General features: G+C 31.0%; 3 protein-coding genes across 3 annotated transcripts; all 3 read right to left on the reverse strand.

The window, feature by feature from the left end:
• Nucleotides 1-372: 372 nt before the first annotated feature.
• Nucleotides 373-1,188, reverse strand: LOC123192029 (polyadenylation and cleavage factor homolog 4-like). The gene has a single exon (XM_044604506.1). It carries the CDS (start codon nt 1,186-1,188, stop codon nt 373-375), a length of 816 nt encoding a protein of 271 aa, XP_044460441.1.
• A 4,594-nt stretch (nt 1,189-5,782) lies between these two features.
• On the reverse strand, nt 5,783-9,050 carry LOC123192402 (adenosine kinase 2-like). Its single transcript, XM_044604939.1, has 12 exons — nt 8,820-9,050; nt 8,575-8,628; nt 8,240-8,286; nt 8,087-8,118; nt 7,902-8,003; nt 7,753-7,820; nt 7,107-7,183; nt 6,914-7,011; nt 6,723-6,793; nt 6,579-6,645; nt 6,312-6,495; nt 5,783-6,101 (listed from the first exon to the last, which is right to left on the reverse strand). Exons 1-12 carry the CDS (start codon nt 8,900-8,902, stop codon nt 5,959-5,961), a joined length of 1,026 nt encoding a protein of 341 aa, XP_044460874.1. The 5' UTR covers nt 8,903-9,050; the 3' UTR covers nt 5,783-5,958.
• Nucleotides 9,051-12,521: 3,471 nt separating this feature from the next.
• LOC123193566 (phenylalanine ammonia-lyase) lies at nt 12,522-16,349 on the reverse strand. The gene is made up of 2 exons (XM_044606600.1): nt 15,792-16,349; nt 12,522-14,494 (listed from the first exon to the last, which is right to left on the reverse strand). The coding sequence occupies exons 1-2, from the start codon at nt 16,163-16,165 to the stop codon at nt 12,745-12,747; spliced, it is 2,124 nt and encodes a 707-aa protein (XP_044462535.1). The 5' UTR covers nt 16,166-16,349; the 3' UTR covers nt 12,522-12,744.
• Nucleotides 16,350-17,889: the final 1,540 nt, after the last annotated feature.

A 17,889-nucleotide genomic window follows, 5' to 3' on the forward strand; every position in this document is an offset into this window, starting at 1 on the left:
TCAAGATCTCAAATATAAAGTATGAACCTTAAATCTCATATTGAAAAATATGAACTTCTAATGTAAAGTTTATATGATTCTAAATTCTCTAATTTCAATATTTAGTTTTTAAAGTATAATTCTTCTAAGATTCATATCAGTATATAAAAACTAAAATTTTTATTTATGTAAAATTAATAAAATTATGTGCATATATTATATAATTTGGTACGTAAATAATATATCACCAAATCATATCTGCATACTCATATTATATGCTAAAAATATGTGTATATGGCATTGCTCATATTAAATACATTCATGTACATGGCAAAATCGTAGTCATTCTCATTGATTAACAGGCTGATACATACATATGTTCAGACAAAAACTTCAACTGGAAATTACAAAACCTAAAAAGATTTCATGTCCCTTAGACACCAACAAAGATTTGATTTCTTGTTTTGTACAGACACACTTAGCATGCACAATCCGACCGATCAAAGACTTGTACAGAGCTCTCGTTGATCCTTGGGTTGCATCCAAATAAGCTGTGCCTGGATAGACCCAGTCATTCATCTCCTCACAAAAGAGCTCCTCAAAACCCTCCTTGCACACTTGGCACTCTCTCTGATCTTCATCTGCTAAAACCCCGAATGTTTTCTCTTCGATCTCGCTCTCTTCCTCGCCATAGTTTATAATTCTTCCATTCGCATCAACGCCCGGAAAGTACTTTCGAGACACTGGTGCTCTCTTTGCCTTCTTCTTGACCAGCCGGTTCCTCGTCTTTCTGAAATGCCATTCCCATCTCGGGAGATCACCGTAAAGAGAACTTATGACAATCTCATGACGCAGTTTGAGTTTGGCGGAATCGAACTGAAGTCCTATAGGATCCTCAGCGGCAGTAGGGGCTTGTTTATTATTAGACAGCGAAATAAGTCCCTCCAGAAAAGAATTGACAATTGGTTGACTGAGATAAAGATTAGCCCTTTGTTGTGACGACGGAGGAGGCATGAGAGGAGGTACAACAAGATTAGGGTTAAAAGGAAAAATTGGAAGATGATTAATGGGTGATGTCCTGGTTTCGTAATGTTGAGTTTTTGGGCGTTTTTGTGAATATGGGTTGCGAAAAGGGTGAGATCTTTTGTTAGGGTTTAAAAAGTTATGACCGCCATTGAAGCAAGAATCAAGAATGGTGTTATTCATCATCTCTACTCCTATTTTAGACATTTGCAGATCAAATTAACGGCTACTCACTCTCTTTAACAAAGAGGAAGGTGAATATGTAGTTTAAATAGAAGAGTGGTTTCTTGGCCGGGAAGGTATTAGGAAACCGCGTTCAAAGAGGAAAGTGTAGTAAATACAGTCTTAATACAACTCTAATTAAAATAGTGTCAGGTAAGAGACCGTTAGTATCCCGATGGTTAGCTGAAGTGATAAAATATGAGGTTGTATATATAAAAGAATATGAGTTTAAGTATTTTATAGTGATATATCAAAATTAAATTTTTGATTTAACTTATTAGTTCAATGATTGTAAGGTTAATCACTAAACCTGAAGTTTGTTATGTTCGATATAGTTGGTTCGGTCTCAAAAGTGATGGACTTTTCTTTTAAGAAAAACATTCAAAATATGTTTTTTTTTTTAGGAAGCAAATCGTGTGATATGTCATGTAAGTTTTTATAGAAAACCTAATTGGTTTAGTGGTTATAAGGTTAATTACTGTACTTGAAATTTGTCTTATTCAATATGGTTGATTCGGTGCCAAAATTGGTAGACCTAGTTTTTTTTTCTTAAGCAAATCACGATATGTCATGAAAGTTTCAAACTCATAGTCTCATATTTAAGGGAAAAGGACAATTTTCCATCTAAGCTTTAGTCAAAATTCAAAATCACACCTACGACAGATGAAAAATTCAAATACCCACCCATAGACTAACTGTCATCCAAATTTTTAGTTAGAAATAGGGGTAAAATCGTTATTTTATCTATAAACCCTAAAAATTCAAAAATTTATATCATTTTTCTCTTAGTTTAGAAAACTCACATTTACCCCAATGATTAAACTTTAAAAAATTCATTTTTCTCTTTTTCTAGGTTTGCTCTCCGGTGGCTTAAGGAATCGATCGACGATTTGAAAAAAATGAAGGTCTTCTCTGACAAATGACAACCCTTTGTCGTTCAGATCTAAACAACAAAATGTCATCCAGACCAGTAAGAAGAGATAAAGGACGACGTCTGGTTGTCCAGAGGTGACGACAAAGGACGTTGAAGAGTCGTTCTTCGTTGTCTAATATTCTAGATGATGAAGGATAACTCTTCATTGTCATCGTCGTCCTTTGTCATCACGTCTGAATGGTTGTCCTTCATCTTTCTTCTTAGCTAGATCTGAAAGATGGGTAGAAAACATCAGCCATCAATCGGAATGATGGTTGCTGGAGAAGGAAACAAACCTTAGGAGTGAAATCTAAACTTTTCAAACTTTGAAAATGGGTTGAAGTATTAGTTTTTAAAATTTGGAGAGGGAGAATGATATAATTTTTAAAGTTTTATAGTTTGTGGATAAAATAACAATTTTACTCTTGTCTTTAACTAAAAATTTGGTCAACAATTAGTTCATAGATAAGTGTTTAAATTTTTTATCTATTGTAAGTATGATTTTGAGATTAAACTAAAATTTGGATAAGAAATAATCTTTTTTCCCATATTTAAACACCCATCTTTACTACTCCGACCTACCCTCTTATGACCAAATATGTTGCTTTTCAAACAATGCAAAAATGTAGTTGATTGATACATCTTTGTCATTTTAAAGAATATATTAGCCTGCAAATGTATAAAATTACCTTGTACATTAAGCATTTTGTTTTGTTGTGTCAACGGTTTTAAAATTAAGACCCGTTTAGTCAATCCTCTAGGCAATCAATATCAAATCTGTTGTAGGTTAAGACTAAACTCATTTTAATCGTTGTATTAAATTAATTTAAAATTGAATAAAATGAATAATATTACATTATAATTCAACTGTTAAATCAACTTGATTTGACTACCAACCATATTAACATCATTGAACCACTTTGAGCTTTCAAAAATAACAATGGATTTACGCATGGGAGTGTTTAGTTTGGGTTTTTTAAGATTATCTTGGTAATTTATCTTTTATTCCCTTGTTTGGTTTGTCAGTAATAAAATATTATAGTAATCTTTTATTACCAATGCTGATATGACAGGTAATATAGGTGGTAATCTGATTACCACATTCACCTTAGGTATTTAAAGATTACCGAGATAATATTTGATTTTATTATAATTATATTATTATTTATTAATTTTTTGAGACAAAAATAAATTTATTTTTAATTAATATGGTAAATAATATAAAAAATATTTAAAAATAATTATATTTAAGGGCATTTAAGTAAAATAATTTATTAGTAATCTTTTATTATATTTAACCAAATACAATAATTATTTATACCTACTAAATTTTATCAAATATAGTAATCATTTATACCTAATAATCTTTTAAATAATCTATCTTCAAGATAATTTTTCTATTTTGATAATAAAATATTACCCAAGTCAAACGCCCCTAAAAGACAAATTAAACCACTTTCAACATATCCCATTTATTAATATTATTTGTTCATACTTCCATGTTACAATTTGACGTACTTGAATTTTAGCCGTCAGATCAACCTATACACTATAAAAGTTTGGAAGTTTTATGAAGGAAAATTATATTAAATACCTATTTTATCTTTTTATTAAGTAAAAATATTTATTTGATTAATTTTTAAATAAAAATGTCTATTTTTTTATTTCTAAGTAAAAATATCTTAATTTTTTTTTTAAATACCAAAATTACATTTCACCACATTTATATAAAACCTCTTACTCTTATTCTCATTACATATACTTTTCATATCATTTAAACACTCACTCTCATTTTTATTTAATATCAATTATTACAGATTCGTTCAGAAGAAAGAAGTTCGTATTTCTGAATTCGAATAAAAAAAATTAATTCGTGAAAAAAAATATATTTATATGAATCTTAACTCAGAACTTAATTTTATTTGTTAAATATAGTTTGTATGTCATGTAAAGGTGACATTTGGATATTTGATAATAATTTAAGGATAAAAAAAACCAAAAATTGATCTAAAATTTTGTAATTATATCATAAAACGTGTCTAGAAAAGCATAAAACTAAAGAGACAGATGTTAAATTTGAAAACTATATATCAAAAAAATCTAGCTCGGTCACAAACAAGCTCAAAATCATAAAAACAGAAAATCTTAAATTTGGCTAAAACAAAAAAACTGTATAATACACACTGAAACAGTTTTATTTGGGCCTCCAAATTGGGCTCAACCGGAAAATCTTGTTGTCATTATAGAGCTCAAAACGAGCTTCGTGTTGATATATTACAGGTCTCATAACTCCTCCCGGATCAAAAGTTATGGTCATTCAAAGTTTATCTCCTACAGACCCTATATTTTTAAAAAAGTCTATTTCCACCCAACCCATGGTTTTCATGGACTGCCCCACGGTTCAATGTAAAATTTCCCACAGACCCCCGTGGATCTCCCTCTCTTCCCCCTCCCCCTAAAATTTTGAAAATGTTAAATTTCCCCTCACCCCACAATGCCCCGTAAGAGATTACGTAACATCGGCAAATCTAACCCATTTTCCGATAAAAAAATCACCATTTCAGCCTCTAATTTCAACACAAATCCAATTTACATATCCAATAGCACAAAATCCCTCAAGAAATTCAAGCAAAACAACTAAGAATCAAAACATTTTATGCATTGTTCAGATTCAAAACTCTAAACATTCAAACTTCAAAATCTCCCTCAAATCTCAATAATCTTAACAATAAATTAATTCAAACAAAAAGTGAGATGATGTACTATCCTTATTTCTCATTTTTCGTTGTCGAAAAATATAAAAAGTTAACAGAAAAGACGAAAACCCGTTGCGCTCGTGGGAGAACTGAATTTTCTCTGAATTTAAACAGTAAATCCATGAGAAATGTGGAGTTTATATACAAGGGCAGTTTGGTTATTTCTCGAATAGAGGGTATTTTGCTTAATCCTTAGAGTTTTGGTCAATTTTATTTAACACCCTTTAGTTTTAGGTATTTATTCTAATTTCCCTTTTACGAAAGTAAATTTCACATCATATTAATTTGCAATATTACATCATTTTGTGTAAAAAAAAATATAGCATATAACATGCATAATCGATTAATTGTAATATTTCTTACCACATATTTTCTTTTCTGTAGTATAAAGATATAAAGATTTCAAGAATTAGAGAAGGGTTCAAATATTATAACTTAATTTTTGACGTCCTTTAAAATCCTCTATTTAATCAACTCCAACTATGAGAATGAATGATTCTTAAAGAACCTCAGATTTCATTTATTTTATCCCGATCAAGAAAATCAAATCAAAAACACTATAAAGCATTTATTTATTATAGGTCAAGACTATTTTTCACCCGGTGGATTTATATATTTATCTTTTTATCAAAATTTAAGTGAAAAATAGTTTTTTGACCATTATTATTATATAAGCAATCCTATATATATTTATTTTAAATATATAAATAAATATATATTTATATATGTTATCATATAATTGAATATTATTTTATTTTTAATTTAAAATAAATAATATATATATATATATATATATACACATCTTTTATACATAATTATTATCAAAATTCACAGTAATAATATTTTACTTTATAAAACGCTTAAATTATTATCAAAATTAGACATCATAAAAGATAAACCATTCTGTTCTATCTGTGAAAAAATAATGTCACACATTCTCATCGGAAATTTGAAGTAGACAAAACTCCACCATATATATGGATTCTGGAGCAAATAATACAGGCGCCCTTTATCACAGAAACCATGGAAGAAAACTAACTCTACCACCCATTGGGAATTATAAGCTTAGTTGAAATCGGGCTTTTCAGGATAAGTGCAGCCTGACCTTTGAATAATGACATTTGCTGCATAGCAACCAGCTCTAACGCAATCTTCAATGGGCTTCTCTTGAATCAACTGTGACAAAAATCCACCCACAAAAGCATCACCTGCCATAAAACAAGAATATCAGTATATTAGAAATGAAAGCTCTGAGATCATGACTAACTACAACTGTTCTTTTAATTATAATTATTTTGTCACTTTGATGTACAAAATGAGTCCAAAATCTGTCTTTAACATAATGAAATTCGCATAACAATGAACTTGGAGTTGAAGATTGCAATTAGAACTGCAGTTTTATAAGTTGCAAGGCATACCTGCCGCATTGGTATCGACCAACTTTTCCTTGGGTATTAAGATCACAGGGAATAATTTCACCTTCCCATCCTCAGCAACTACAACAGGATCCGAGCCTTGGGTAATTACAGTGATTCTCTTGTGTGTTCCAGATGCTTTGGGCCACTGAGAGATCTTCAGTGCAATCTCTTCAACATTATCAGTCTGAAAATAAAAAATCACTGAATAAGTTAAACTGCTGAGTGTTAATAGATAATTGAACAGAAGGGACACTATTGGAGTATTACCTGCCAGCCATGAACCTTTGAGAAGGTTCTAGCTTCTGTCTCATTTCCAAACACATAGTCCATGTATCTGTGTAAACAAAAGGCATGTCAGTTTTGCAGTAATAACTGAGATTTTTTGAGCAAGGAAGTAGGCAGAAAGCTTACGGCAGAGCTTTCTCCTGGGCATCTCTGAAGAACTCACAGATAAATGGAGCAGAGAGGTTCATCATGAAGACCTGCAAATGTATGAAAAAAATGATTTTAACCTATTGGAGAGAAATAATTGCAAAATCTAAGAATCTAAATGACTTCATAATTTTATTTTTCAAAAATAAAAAAGTTTAAATTAATTTTACCTTGTTATTTGCAGCTGCATGTTCAGCAACATACTGGATGGACTCGGGAGACACAGTAAGGAAAAAGCCAGCAATGTAGAAATACTTTGCCTTTTCAACTGTTCAATTCAGAATTTATACAAAAATTATGGTATTACCCAACAACAACCTGAGAGCTGAATGTTGAAGCCAAAAAAGAAAGCAATGGATATACCTAATGCCCAATTTTCTGGTTTCTTCAAGTGATCAGCTTTGTAACAATTTGCAGCTGACAAGTTAGCCACAAGTGACCTGCCCAAGGATTTTGAAATTAAAATAAAACTATGCATTACAAATTTGACTTAACCATGCAAGATGCAGTTAACAAATACCCAAGAAAAGGAAGCAACCCAATATTTCATCACCATCAGATATTTGATATAAAACTAACACTCCTACACTTTTCACACATCTAGATCTTAAAAACATCTTCATTCTTTTTTTTTTTTTAATGGAATTAGAAGATTTAATCTAAAAACAAACCACATAATTATGTATATAACTCTAGTTTAGCAATAAAAATAACTCAAATTAGGAAACCCAATTTTTGCATCAGTAAATAAATTCAGTCCAATGCTAAGGCAGAGATAGCAACGTCTGGCCAACATGTAACAGGTGAACATCTAAGATTTTAAAAAATCATTTTTTTTAACAGAATACCACGAACTGGAGCTCTAAAAGATAGTTTAAGAGAAATAAAACTATACTGATGGGGCAACAGGAATTTCTATAAATGTCATTACAAACAAAAAGCAAATGGATTTTACTCTCAAAACAAAATTTGTAGCGGGATTTCAGAGTAGGCAAGACATGAAAGATACCTCTCACCACCGACAACACAAACAGCACATGTTCCAGTTGGTGTCCTTTCATCCTCAAGATAATGCACCTACTTATATAGCATAATTAAATCACCATAACAAACAAACAAACAAATATAAGAGTGAAAAGAAAATGTAATGAAATATACATTAACACCAGCTTGCTTTGAGTTTTTCTTCATCTCCTCACCAAATTTATCCTTCCCAATGCAGCCAATGTAACTAGTGGCACCAGGAACTTGAAGCATCCACTGCAGGACACCCAAAACTCAAAAAGGCTCTAGATCACAAAAAATAAAAAGTAAAATACAAGATTTGTGTCTAACAAACAAACCTGAGCAACTCTGATTGAATTTTGTGTTGCACCTAAAAATTACAATGAACCAAAACTGATCAGTTGGCATGACTATACATGATCCAGTAATGTGTAGCTAAATATGGGGCATGGCATCATAAAAAATTAAAATCAAAGAAACAGCCGTTTTACCTCCAGCAATATACTCCACATTCGGTTTGGAAGCCATTTCATCATACCTAGAGAAAACCATCCACATTAAAATAGTTCAGATTAATGCACTGGCCACAGTAACAAAAAATGCAAGGATTTGTTCATTTTCATTTTCGATTCCTCATTTTGTCTAGAAATAATGTGTTATGCCACAGAAAATTACATAATTTAACTGAAAATTAGAAAATATTACTTTATTTTATAGAAATGATAACAAAAGCATGCTCTAAGAATTCAAAACAAAACACTATATCATCATAGTGAGCCAAGCAATTGCCATTATGGAAATTTTAAAAAAAAAAAAAAAAACTTACATGGGCAAGTGCTTGTCTTCAGCAAGAATAGCATTGTTCAACTTTATATCATATCTGTAAGTAAATTAAACAAAAAAAAAATTTACAAAATTAAACAAGATCCACAATTGCAAAGAGATGAACGCAAACAAAATTAACATGCAGCTCGAGATCTATCATTACAAATGTCAGATCCAAAATACAAATAAACAACAACCCACTAAGTATAGATAAAAGAAAAAGAAATAAAAATGAAGGCAACTTACTTAGACAAGAACTCCTCATCCACAACAGTTGAGATATCAAGAAGTGGGTTACCCATGCCCAACAGGATTCCCTCGAACGCCATTCGAAACTGAGAGTGAGGTTTTGCTTTGGTGGGAGTGAAACTTAAAAAAAAAAATAACAAAGTGAAGCTGAAGAGCAAGATCTCAGTGGGAAGAAGACTGGTTCTTGTGATGAATATAAAGAAATTAAGTGCGGCTGTTGAGTATGGTAGCGAAGGCTATTTTTGGTAAACTGTCGCTGATCTCACCAACCCCTACAGACTTTGCTTCGTTTTGGTATTCATTCGGGTTGGTGAAGGCTATTTAATTTACTGTTTTGCCCTCTTGATCACTTTTTCATTTATGGCAAAATTCTCGTTTATTTTTTTCTTTTTTCCGAGAAGTTTTGACTTTTTACAAATAAATATACTATAAAATATATTATATTAATACGGTATAATATATATATTATACAATAAATATATATTATTAATAAGAATTAATATAAATTTTTAGAAAAAATAAAAATATATATTTAAAATTTTAAAATTTTAAAAATATTTGTGATATTTTTTAAAATAATAATATGTCAATTAAAATTTTTTATTATTTTATTATATCATTTTATAAAAGATGTACTATATAATATTTGATATATAATATAAAAAATTTGATTTTTAATATATAATACAATAAATGATTCGACTACCATGATTGAGGGAATTTTTTACATTTGCCACTATGTGAAATTTATATTAATTAACATAGTTTAGGGAAAACAATTGAGATTTGCTACAATTTTTTTTTTTTTTTGGGCAAATGGTATGATCCATTGTTAACCAAGGTTGCAAACATCGCACTAATTCTTTAAAAGTTTTTAAATTTTTCGCTTATATTTTTAAAATTTTATTTTTTCATTTTAAATATATAAATAATTCATAAATATATAAATTATAAAATTTAAACCGAATTTTTTAAAATTTATAATATTAAAATAATTTTCAAATCAAACTTTAATTAGTCATATATATGAGATGATACGAACAGATATACAGTCTTCATATATAACTGTTCAATAAACTAAAATCACAATTTTTCAACAATTAGTTATTTTATCAATCATCAATATCAAACATAACTTATATTTAACAAAATGATTAAAATTACCTTTCAACGAATATGTGAGTGCTACGAATTGATAACAACTCTTAATTACTGTCATATGCAAGATCATCTCATCAACATCAACGTTCCATTACCTCTTTCTCTTGTTCGGATTCATCACTGTCATTTCTTTAATTACGTTACAGGTATTGAGCTCAAGATTAATTTTTAATAGAAAACGATATCATTTCTCTTAAAATTCATTGAAAAGTCTAACACTAAGTAATGCTTCAAAACCAAATATTAGTGATATTTTTCTTATCTTAAGAATAGTTGTCACATAGAAAGGGACTACTTGAGTCATCTTCTTTGACAAGGTAATGATACAACTGAGTTTATCGTCATCCTCGATTTTGTACGATATCTCAATAATGTAGTGTTGAAGTTTTATAGTGATTTGTATGCAATTCTGTCTACGGTCTAATCACAATCAAGAGCTTAATAATTCTATCAATTCTTGGTATGTTATTTCTAATTGAATTATTACAATTTTTTGTTTTCTTCGAACATATGTTCTATTATGTTCTCTGTCAAGATTCATTGTCCTTTATACCCAACCATGACAACAAAATCAAAATTTTTGATTAATTCTGTAATGACAAATTAAATATATAAAAATGACTTTAAAAATATATTGAAAATACATGAAACCCTTAGTGGAAAATTTTATACTACCCCATCATGAAAAATATTAATTAAAAAAAAATCACTCTGTAAAATATTATATCACCCCATCTAACATAAAATATCATAATACCCCTTAATTTGAAAAATAAAAAAGTTAAATTATATTTTAGTCTAGTATGCCTAAATTCACCTTGAGCCTATCCCTTCTAGTCATGTTGTTCTCTTGATTTTACTGCCTCCATCACATTTTCCTCAAAAATTCATATCAATCATCTAAATAATCGAAAACATAAATAAATATTCATTTTTATACTTGGATTTAGTGATGTTTCTTGTTTGATTTAGTATTTTTTGTGTGAGATTTTGATAATAAAATTGTTAAAAGTGAGTGTTAGACGAAAAATGTTAAGGTTTTATCAAACGTTAGAAGTTTAAGAATGAAGACAAACTTGTTATTATCTAAATTATTTGAGATGTTATTTTATTTTTATTTCAAAATTCTTCAATTGTATAATGATATATTATTATTTTTAATACATAAATTAGTTTTTATAAATTAGTTTTTATTATTAGTGTATATAATTTTATTGTATTTATAATATGAGTTTAGACATGATAAAGGGTTGGCTGACCCAAACCCCCCATTTTTGGTATGATCTATAAGGTCATGGCAAAAAAAAATTGTGAGTCGTATCGAGAGTCTTGGGATAAAATCTATAGATTGACATGTTAGAAAATAATAAAAAATTTAAAAATAATAAAAATTGAAAAAATATATTTAATTTTATAAAATCATATCCATAAAATATTATGTTACCCGTGTAAGTGCGTAACATAGAATGTCAAAATACCCCCAATTTCAAAAAAAAAAAAAGTCAAATTATATCCTAGCCAAGTAAATGCAAATTCACATAGTGGAGCCTATCCCTTTTACCCGTGTTATTCTCTTGATTTTACTATTTGCATCTCGTTTTTTTCTTAAAAATCATGTCAATTATTCAAACAAACAAAAAGATAAATATATATTTACTTTTAATATCGATTAAACAATAACAATTTATCTTTATCTAATTAAAAAGATAAAGACGACGAATTGTCCTTGTTTCATTATTGGATAAAGATGATTTATTTTTATTCAACGAAACTACACAGTGGAAAGGTCGGGTGATGGTGCAAACGGATTTTGGTTGCCACAGAAAGAAGAAAAAACAAAATTTTCAAAACTTAATTATGAAAGAAAAATATTAAAGTTTTTCAAATTAATGAGAGAAACTGATATAAGTTTTTAGGGTTTAATAGTAAAATGATAATTTTATCTTTTATAACTAATAATTTTGATTAAATTTATCAATTTATAAATAAATATTTAAATTTTAAAATTTCATGATTACATATTTGGGTGTGGGCTAAACCTTCGGGTGAAAATAAGTCTTCGGCCTTTTGTTAATTGCCCATAAAATAAGTTATCTGATCATGGGCTCCTCCATTTTCCTGTCACGTCCTGTTCGTGGGCTCTGTGCACGGAAGTAAATAGATGTCAACTGGGTAGCAACAAGCGTGCTTGATTTACTGATTGAAGGGAAACAGGCCCGTTTTTTATGTGGTTTGAAAAAAAATATATATATTTACTGTTCATATTTATGTTATTCACAAGAGATTTCCAAACTAAGCCATTTTTCTTCATTGCATATAAAATTCGACGGGGTTTTGAATGGACGTGTTATATTGTTGTGGTTTTAAAACATTCCATTTTCTCTTTTTTGGTGTTTCCAAACACGAGACTTAAAAATCTAATTTTCTTATGATATAAATATTAAGATTAATAAAACTGATAAAATATTAAAATTTTTAAATAATAATTTTATGTTTGAGACTCTGTCAAATAAGATAAATAAATTGAAGGGAAAAAACTAATGGATGAATTGAAACACTATTACTTCTTATCAACATTACATTTGTTTGTTGAAACATATACTGAAACAATATAAAAAAAAAGGAAGGCGTTACAGTTGGACTTGGCTTAAGAGGGATATTTTAATTTTCCAAGCACAAATCAAGGGTGTAGTTAAACCCATAAGCACATCAAAAAATAAAAATAAAAAAAACAGTATCCTTATTGTGTAGTGAACACATCCTAGCATAGAGGAAGAGGAGCTCCATTCCACTCCTTTAAGCATTCCATCATTGGATCAATCAGCTTTCCTGCACAGATTGCCGAGAAAACTTTGTCAAACTCCTCACCTGGGGACTTTACTTTCTCACCAGTTAGGAAACTTGCTCCAAGTTCTTCTCTCACGAATTTGTATAATGGATAGGACCTGCATTCCTTTATCTTGTTTGGAACAGCTGCATTTCCATTCTCGATTTCAATTCTTGTGCTTTCGACTTCCTTGGGAAGCAGGGTTTTTAGTTCCTCCTCAAAGGCTCCAATTTTCTGGAAAATTGAAGTGCTTGATTTTTTCTCTCTCTCTCCGTTGGCCATTGCATGTTCGACCAGAACTTGCCTTAATTTTTGCATCAATGGATAGGTTGCGCTGCAGGGGTCATCTATGTATGCGAAAACGTATTCCCTGTCGACAACTTTGATCAAGTCTTTTTCGCAGAATCTTGATGGGTGAAGTTCACCATTGAATCCCATTGTCAGGACTCTCTTGGCCACTTGACTTACTGTGTTCTTCACAGTGTTCTTTAAGTTCTCCTCCAAATGCCTCAAGTCAATGGCTTGGCATAGAGCAACCAAGTATGTAGAGGACATGAGCTTCAATATGTCAACAGCTTCAGCTGTTTTTCTTGAAGAAATGAGGCCTAAAGAGTTCACATCTTGGTTGTGTTGCTCGGCGCTCTGGACATGATTGGTGACAGGATTAGCAAGGAATTGAAGTTCAGAGCAGTACGATGCCATGGCGATTTCAGCACCCTTGAATCCATAATCTAAACTTGGATTGCGACCCCCAGAAAGGTTCGAAGGCAATCCATTGTTGTAAAAGTCATTAACCAGCTCGGAGAATTGTGCAAACATGAGTTTACCAATGGAAGCAATGGCAAGACGTGTGTTGTCCATTGAAACACCAATTGGGGTCCCCTGGAAATTGCCTCCGTGCAACGCCTTACTCCTTGCAACATCAATCAATGGATTGTCGTTCACAGAGTTTATCTCCCTCTCAATCATTTTGGTTGCAGCACGGATGACTTCAATCTGAGGGCCTAGCCATTGAGGAGATGTTCTAAGAGCATATCTGTCTTGTTTCGGCTTCTGAAGAGGATCAATTTCGTGCAACTTTTGAGCTGCTTTAACATAGCCGCTACCAGCTAAAATGTGCTCCATGATAGCTGCGGCTTCAATTTGGCCTGGATGGTGCTTCAATTTATGTGTCAAGTGGTCAGTAAACTCAGGTTTTCCATTCATAACTTCTGCAAAAATTGCTGATAAAACTTCTGACAGAATTGCAAGTATGTTAGCCTCGAAAAGAACCGTTGAAGCTAAGCCGGAACCAACTGCTGTGCCATTCACTAGTGCAAGACCTTCTTTAGGTTGCAACTCAAAGAATCCACTACTGATACCAGCCAGTTGGAAGGCTGCACTGGCGTTCAGGACTTGCCCGTTGGGCCCTACCGCCTTCGAATTGGGCCTGCCTGTCAAGAGCCCCACAATGTAGGATAATGGAACCAGGTCGCCCGATGCAGTAATTGTGCCCCGGAGTGGCAAGCAAGGGGTGATGTTATGGTTAAGGAACTTGGTGATGGCTTCCAGGATATCAAACCTGATGCCTGAGTATCCTTGTAACAGGGTGTTGATCCTGACCAACATCGCCGCTCTTGTCGCAGAATGAGGCAACGTGTGGCAGGATTCTGTACCACTGCCGAAAATTCCAGCATTCAAGAACCTGAAAAAACAAAATTTTACAAACTACATCAGTAAAACTGTACATAAATCCACCAAATTTCTAGTTCATGGAATGTTTTTTTGTGTATGGTGACATTTACAGGGTAAACCAAATTTCCAGGACCTCGAATAATTTTTTTGGTATGTTGGGACTGGACGGCCCACTGAAAGGACTTGGTCCTGGTCTCAGCCGGCCTAATTGAAAAATAAAGAATTTTACTATGTGTTGTGTTGAGCATGAACATGTCCTTTTCATGCACAAAAATAAAATGTTTTATATGGAATTCTTATAAATAAACACAAGGTTTTGGGGTAAGCAATAAATTTCTTTTAATAAAAAGATATGCATCCACTTTTAAGTATTCATTTTGATATTTAAACGATATATCATCATATAATTGAATAATTTTAAATTAAAAATAAAATAATATTCAATCACATAATAATATATCACTTAATTATTTAATTAGATATTCAAAATTAAGTGTAATTAGTATTATTCAACCTTTGTTTTTCCCTATACCTAGATGATATGGTGCACCTAATTTTGAGAAAGCAACAAAAAATTAAAAGATTTTAAGGTAGGCCAGCTAATTATGAGTTTATATTTATATTTATTCTTTGTCACTTTCTCTGTCCAAACATAAATGTTGAAACTTGTAGTGACCAACTTCACTAGGTTGAAATTTTCAAACAGGCCATAAATTTGCCTTTTTCTCCAAACCTAGGGTAACCCGTTTTATTAATCTAATCCCCATTTAAGGGAATTTTCATTTTCCTTCAATTTCTTTATTAGCACAAAAACTTAAATTTAGTAAGAAATAATTAATGGTCATTTGAATCATCCCTATTTTCCTACCAAAAACACATATAAAATTTATAATAAAATTGTACGTATAACTTTTATATACAAATAACGATATATCATTATATAATCAGATGTTACTTTATTTTTTATTTTTAATTATTTAATTACATAATAATATATTATTATTTATGCATAAAATTGTATATATAACACTTTTAAAATTTAACCTACTAACATTATTTGTATATAATTTTATATTTATTATTTGTATGCATAATTATACTTTTCAAATAAAATAAAATTTAGAGGTAAATGCATTCGTCTCCTACCTGTATTTTTTGGCTATTAAAAAAAAGTTATTAAATGCGGGCCTCCCAATTCACCTAGAATTAGACTCGCAGGTCACTAAGAAACCACCTAGTTTACTCCTAATTACACGAAATAAATAACCTTAATTCATCAATTAATTTAATTAATATTTCTTTATTACCTTATGAGCTCCTTCTGCAGGGCGCCACCTTGCTTCGTTCTCCTATGCGACGTCGCACCAAAGCCAGTGGTCACTCCATAACTATCCGTCCCATTCTTCATGCTCTCCATCACCCAGTCGCTGCTGGCCTGGACGCCGGCCCTCGCCGTCTCCGAGAGCTCCACCCTGACGCCAGAATCATGACTCGCAATCGCAGTCACTTGACCTATCGTCAACGTCTCCCCCCCGAGCTTCACCACCGGCTTTCTGAACTCCTCCACCATGCGTTTAACTTCATCGAGGTGGCTCCCTTTCAGTGACTCCGCCGCGAAGTTCCAATTCAACGGGTCGCTCGTGCACAAGCCTCCATTGCGATTGTCGTGACAGAACTCCATTGTTTGGCAGAAAAGAAAATGAATGGGAAAATCTTGCTTTTAAAAGATTATAGATGGTGTTAGTGCATGAGAGAGTATATATAAAACGTTGCAGTTTTGAGTGTTTTTGGAAAGAAAGAAAGCAAAAATTGTCTTGTTGTGAAGGAAATTTTCAGGAGTAAGTTGTGAAAATTTCTTAGTTGGGTTAACCGAAAGCGAGGGCTTTAAATAGAGGCACATTGAGTGTTTGGTGAATTGGCCGACGGGTTGGTTGAAAGTTGCACGTGGCCGTTGGATTTGTATGAGATTGGAACGGGGAAGATTTTGACACGTGGCGAAATGGTGATTAGGTGCCATGGACTTCGGGGTTGGTGTGGAAGCACGAAAGCAGAACGTCATCTATTTGCCAAGTGAAAGTACTAAATTATCCATTTAGGAAAAAGACATGGTTTTCAATTATTTTATTTCCAAATAAAATTTTAACTATTAAATGAGTCTATTTATATAAATTTATTACACTTTTCAAATATAAAATATTTATATCACAAAAATTACATAATATATAAATTATTTTTATTTTCAATTTTGAGTAAATATAAAACTGGTGAGATCGTTAAGGGTTGACGATATCAACTTATTTTTTTATAGATAGATAACTCAAAATATAAAATTTGAGTTCATTTTTGATGTCTTTGTGTAGATAAAAAAAATTGTTCACAAAATATAATAAAAATATAAGAATTTTTATGTAATTGAACAGTAGTCTTGTACATATGCTACACTTTGATCAAAATGGAGTATTTTAGAAAATATTCAGATTTTATGGGATAAATGTTTAGAATGCGGAAGTGTGATAAATTTGTATAGACAACCCAATAAAGTGGCAAAAAATTGAATTTTCCTAAAAATAATCTACAATTAATATATGTAATTATTAAGGTAATAAAATAAAGTAAGTACTTAGATTAATTTATTTAATTCTAATCAAATTAACAGCAACAATAACAATAACAGCAACAATAAAGTTTGATCTTAATTAGCCGTATGAGAAGCCTTGTCTTTGTCTTTCTAGGTTCGATATATATAAACAAGCAAAACTACATAACATTGGTGGTCTAATCCATTTCATTAATACACTTATCCAATAATAAAATAATATCATTTTGGTATCAACATTAGGGTCTACAAACCCCTTTCAACCATTCATTGTTATAAGGTCTCAAACTTATCATATAACCATCTTTTATTGTCATTGAACAAGGTACCCACAAAGTGTTTTTGACCAAAGGAAATACAATCCTTTCTAAGGTGTGTCATACCACGAGCTTACTGCTCCACTCCAATGACTACTAGTAAAGATAGCAACAATGTACCTTTAGGCATTGGACCCAAATTTCTACTCAACATATATCATGCCATAGACCAGTTATTTCCCTTAATTATTCTTTTGTCTTTATTATCTCTTACACTTAATCACACCATCAAATTTTATTACTATATCATCAATTATCACCATTTTGTTGCTCGAGGATTAATTTTGCTTACTTCTCATTGTATGCATTTTTTATCACCAATATGTGTATGTTAAAAATATAATTTTGCAATCCATAAAAATATGTATTTAGAAAACAACATTATAATATTATTATTTATGATATATATATCACCATTCCTAGGTTTTTCATTTGTAAAGTTCTCTCAAATGTATCAATCACTTTAATTATTTATACCCATTTCTTTTTACA

Source organism: Mangifera indica, chromosome 12, assembly GCF_011075055.1.
Source record: "Mangifera indica cultivar Alphonso chromosome 12, CATAS_Mindica_2.1, whole genome shotgun sequence".
NCBI classification, from domain to species: domain Eukaryota; kingdom Viridiplantae; phylum Streptophyta; class Magnoliopsida; order Sapindales; family Anacardiaceae; genus Mangifera; species Mangifera indica.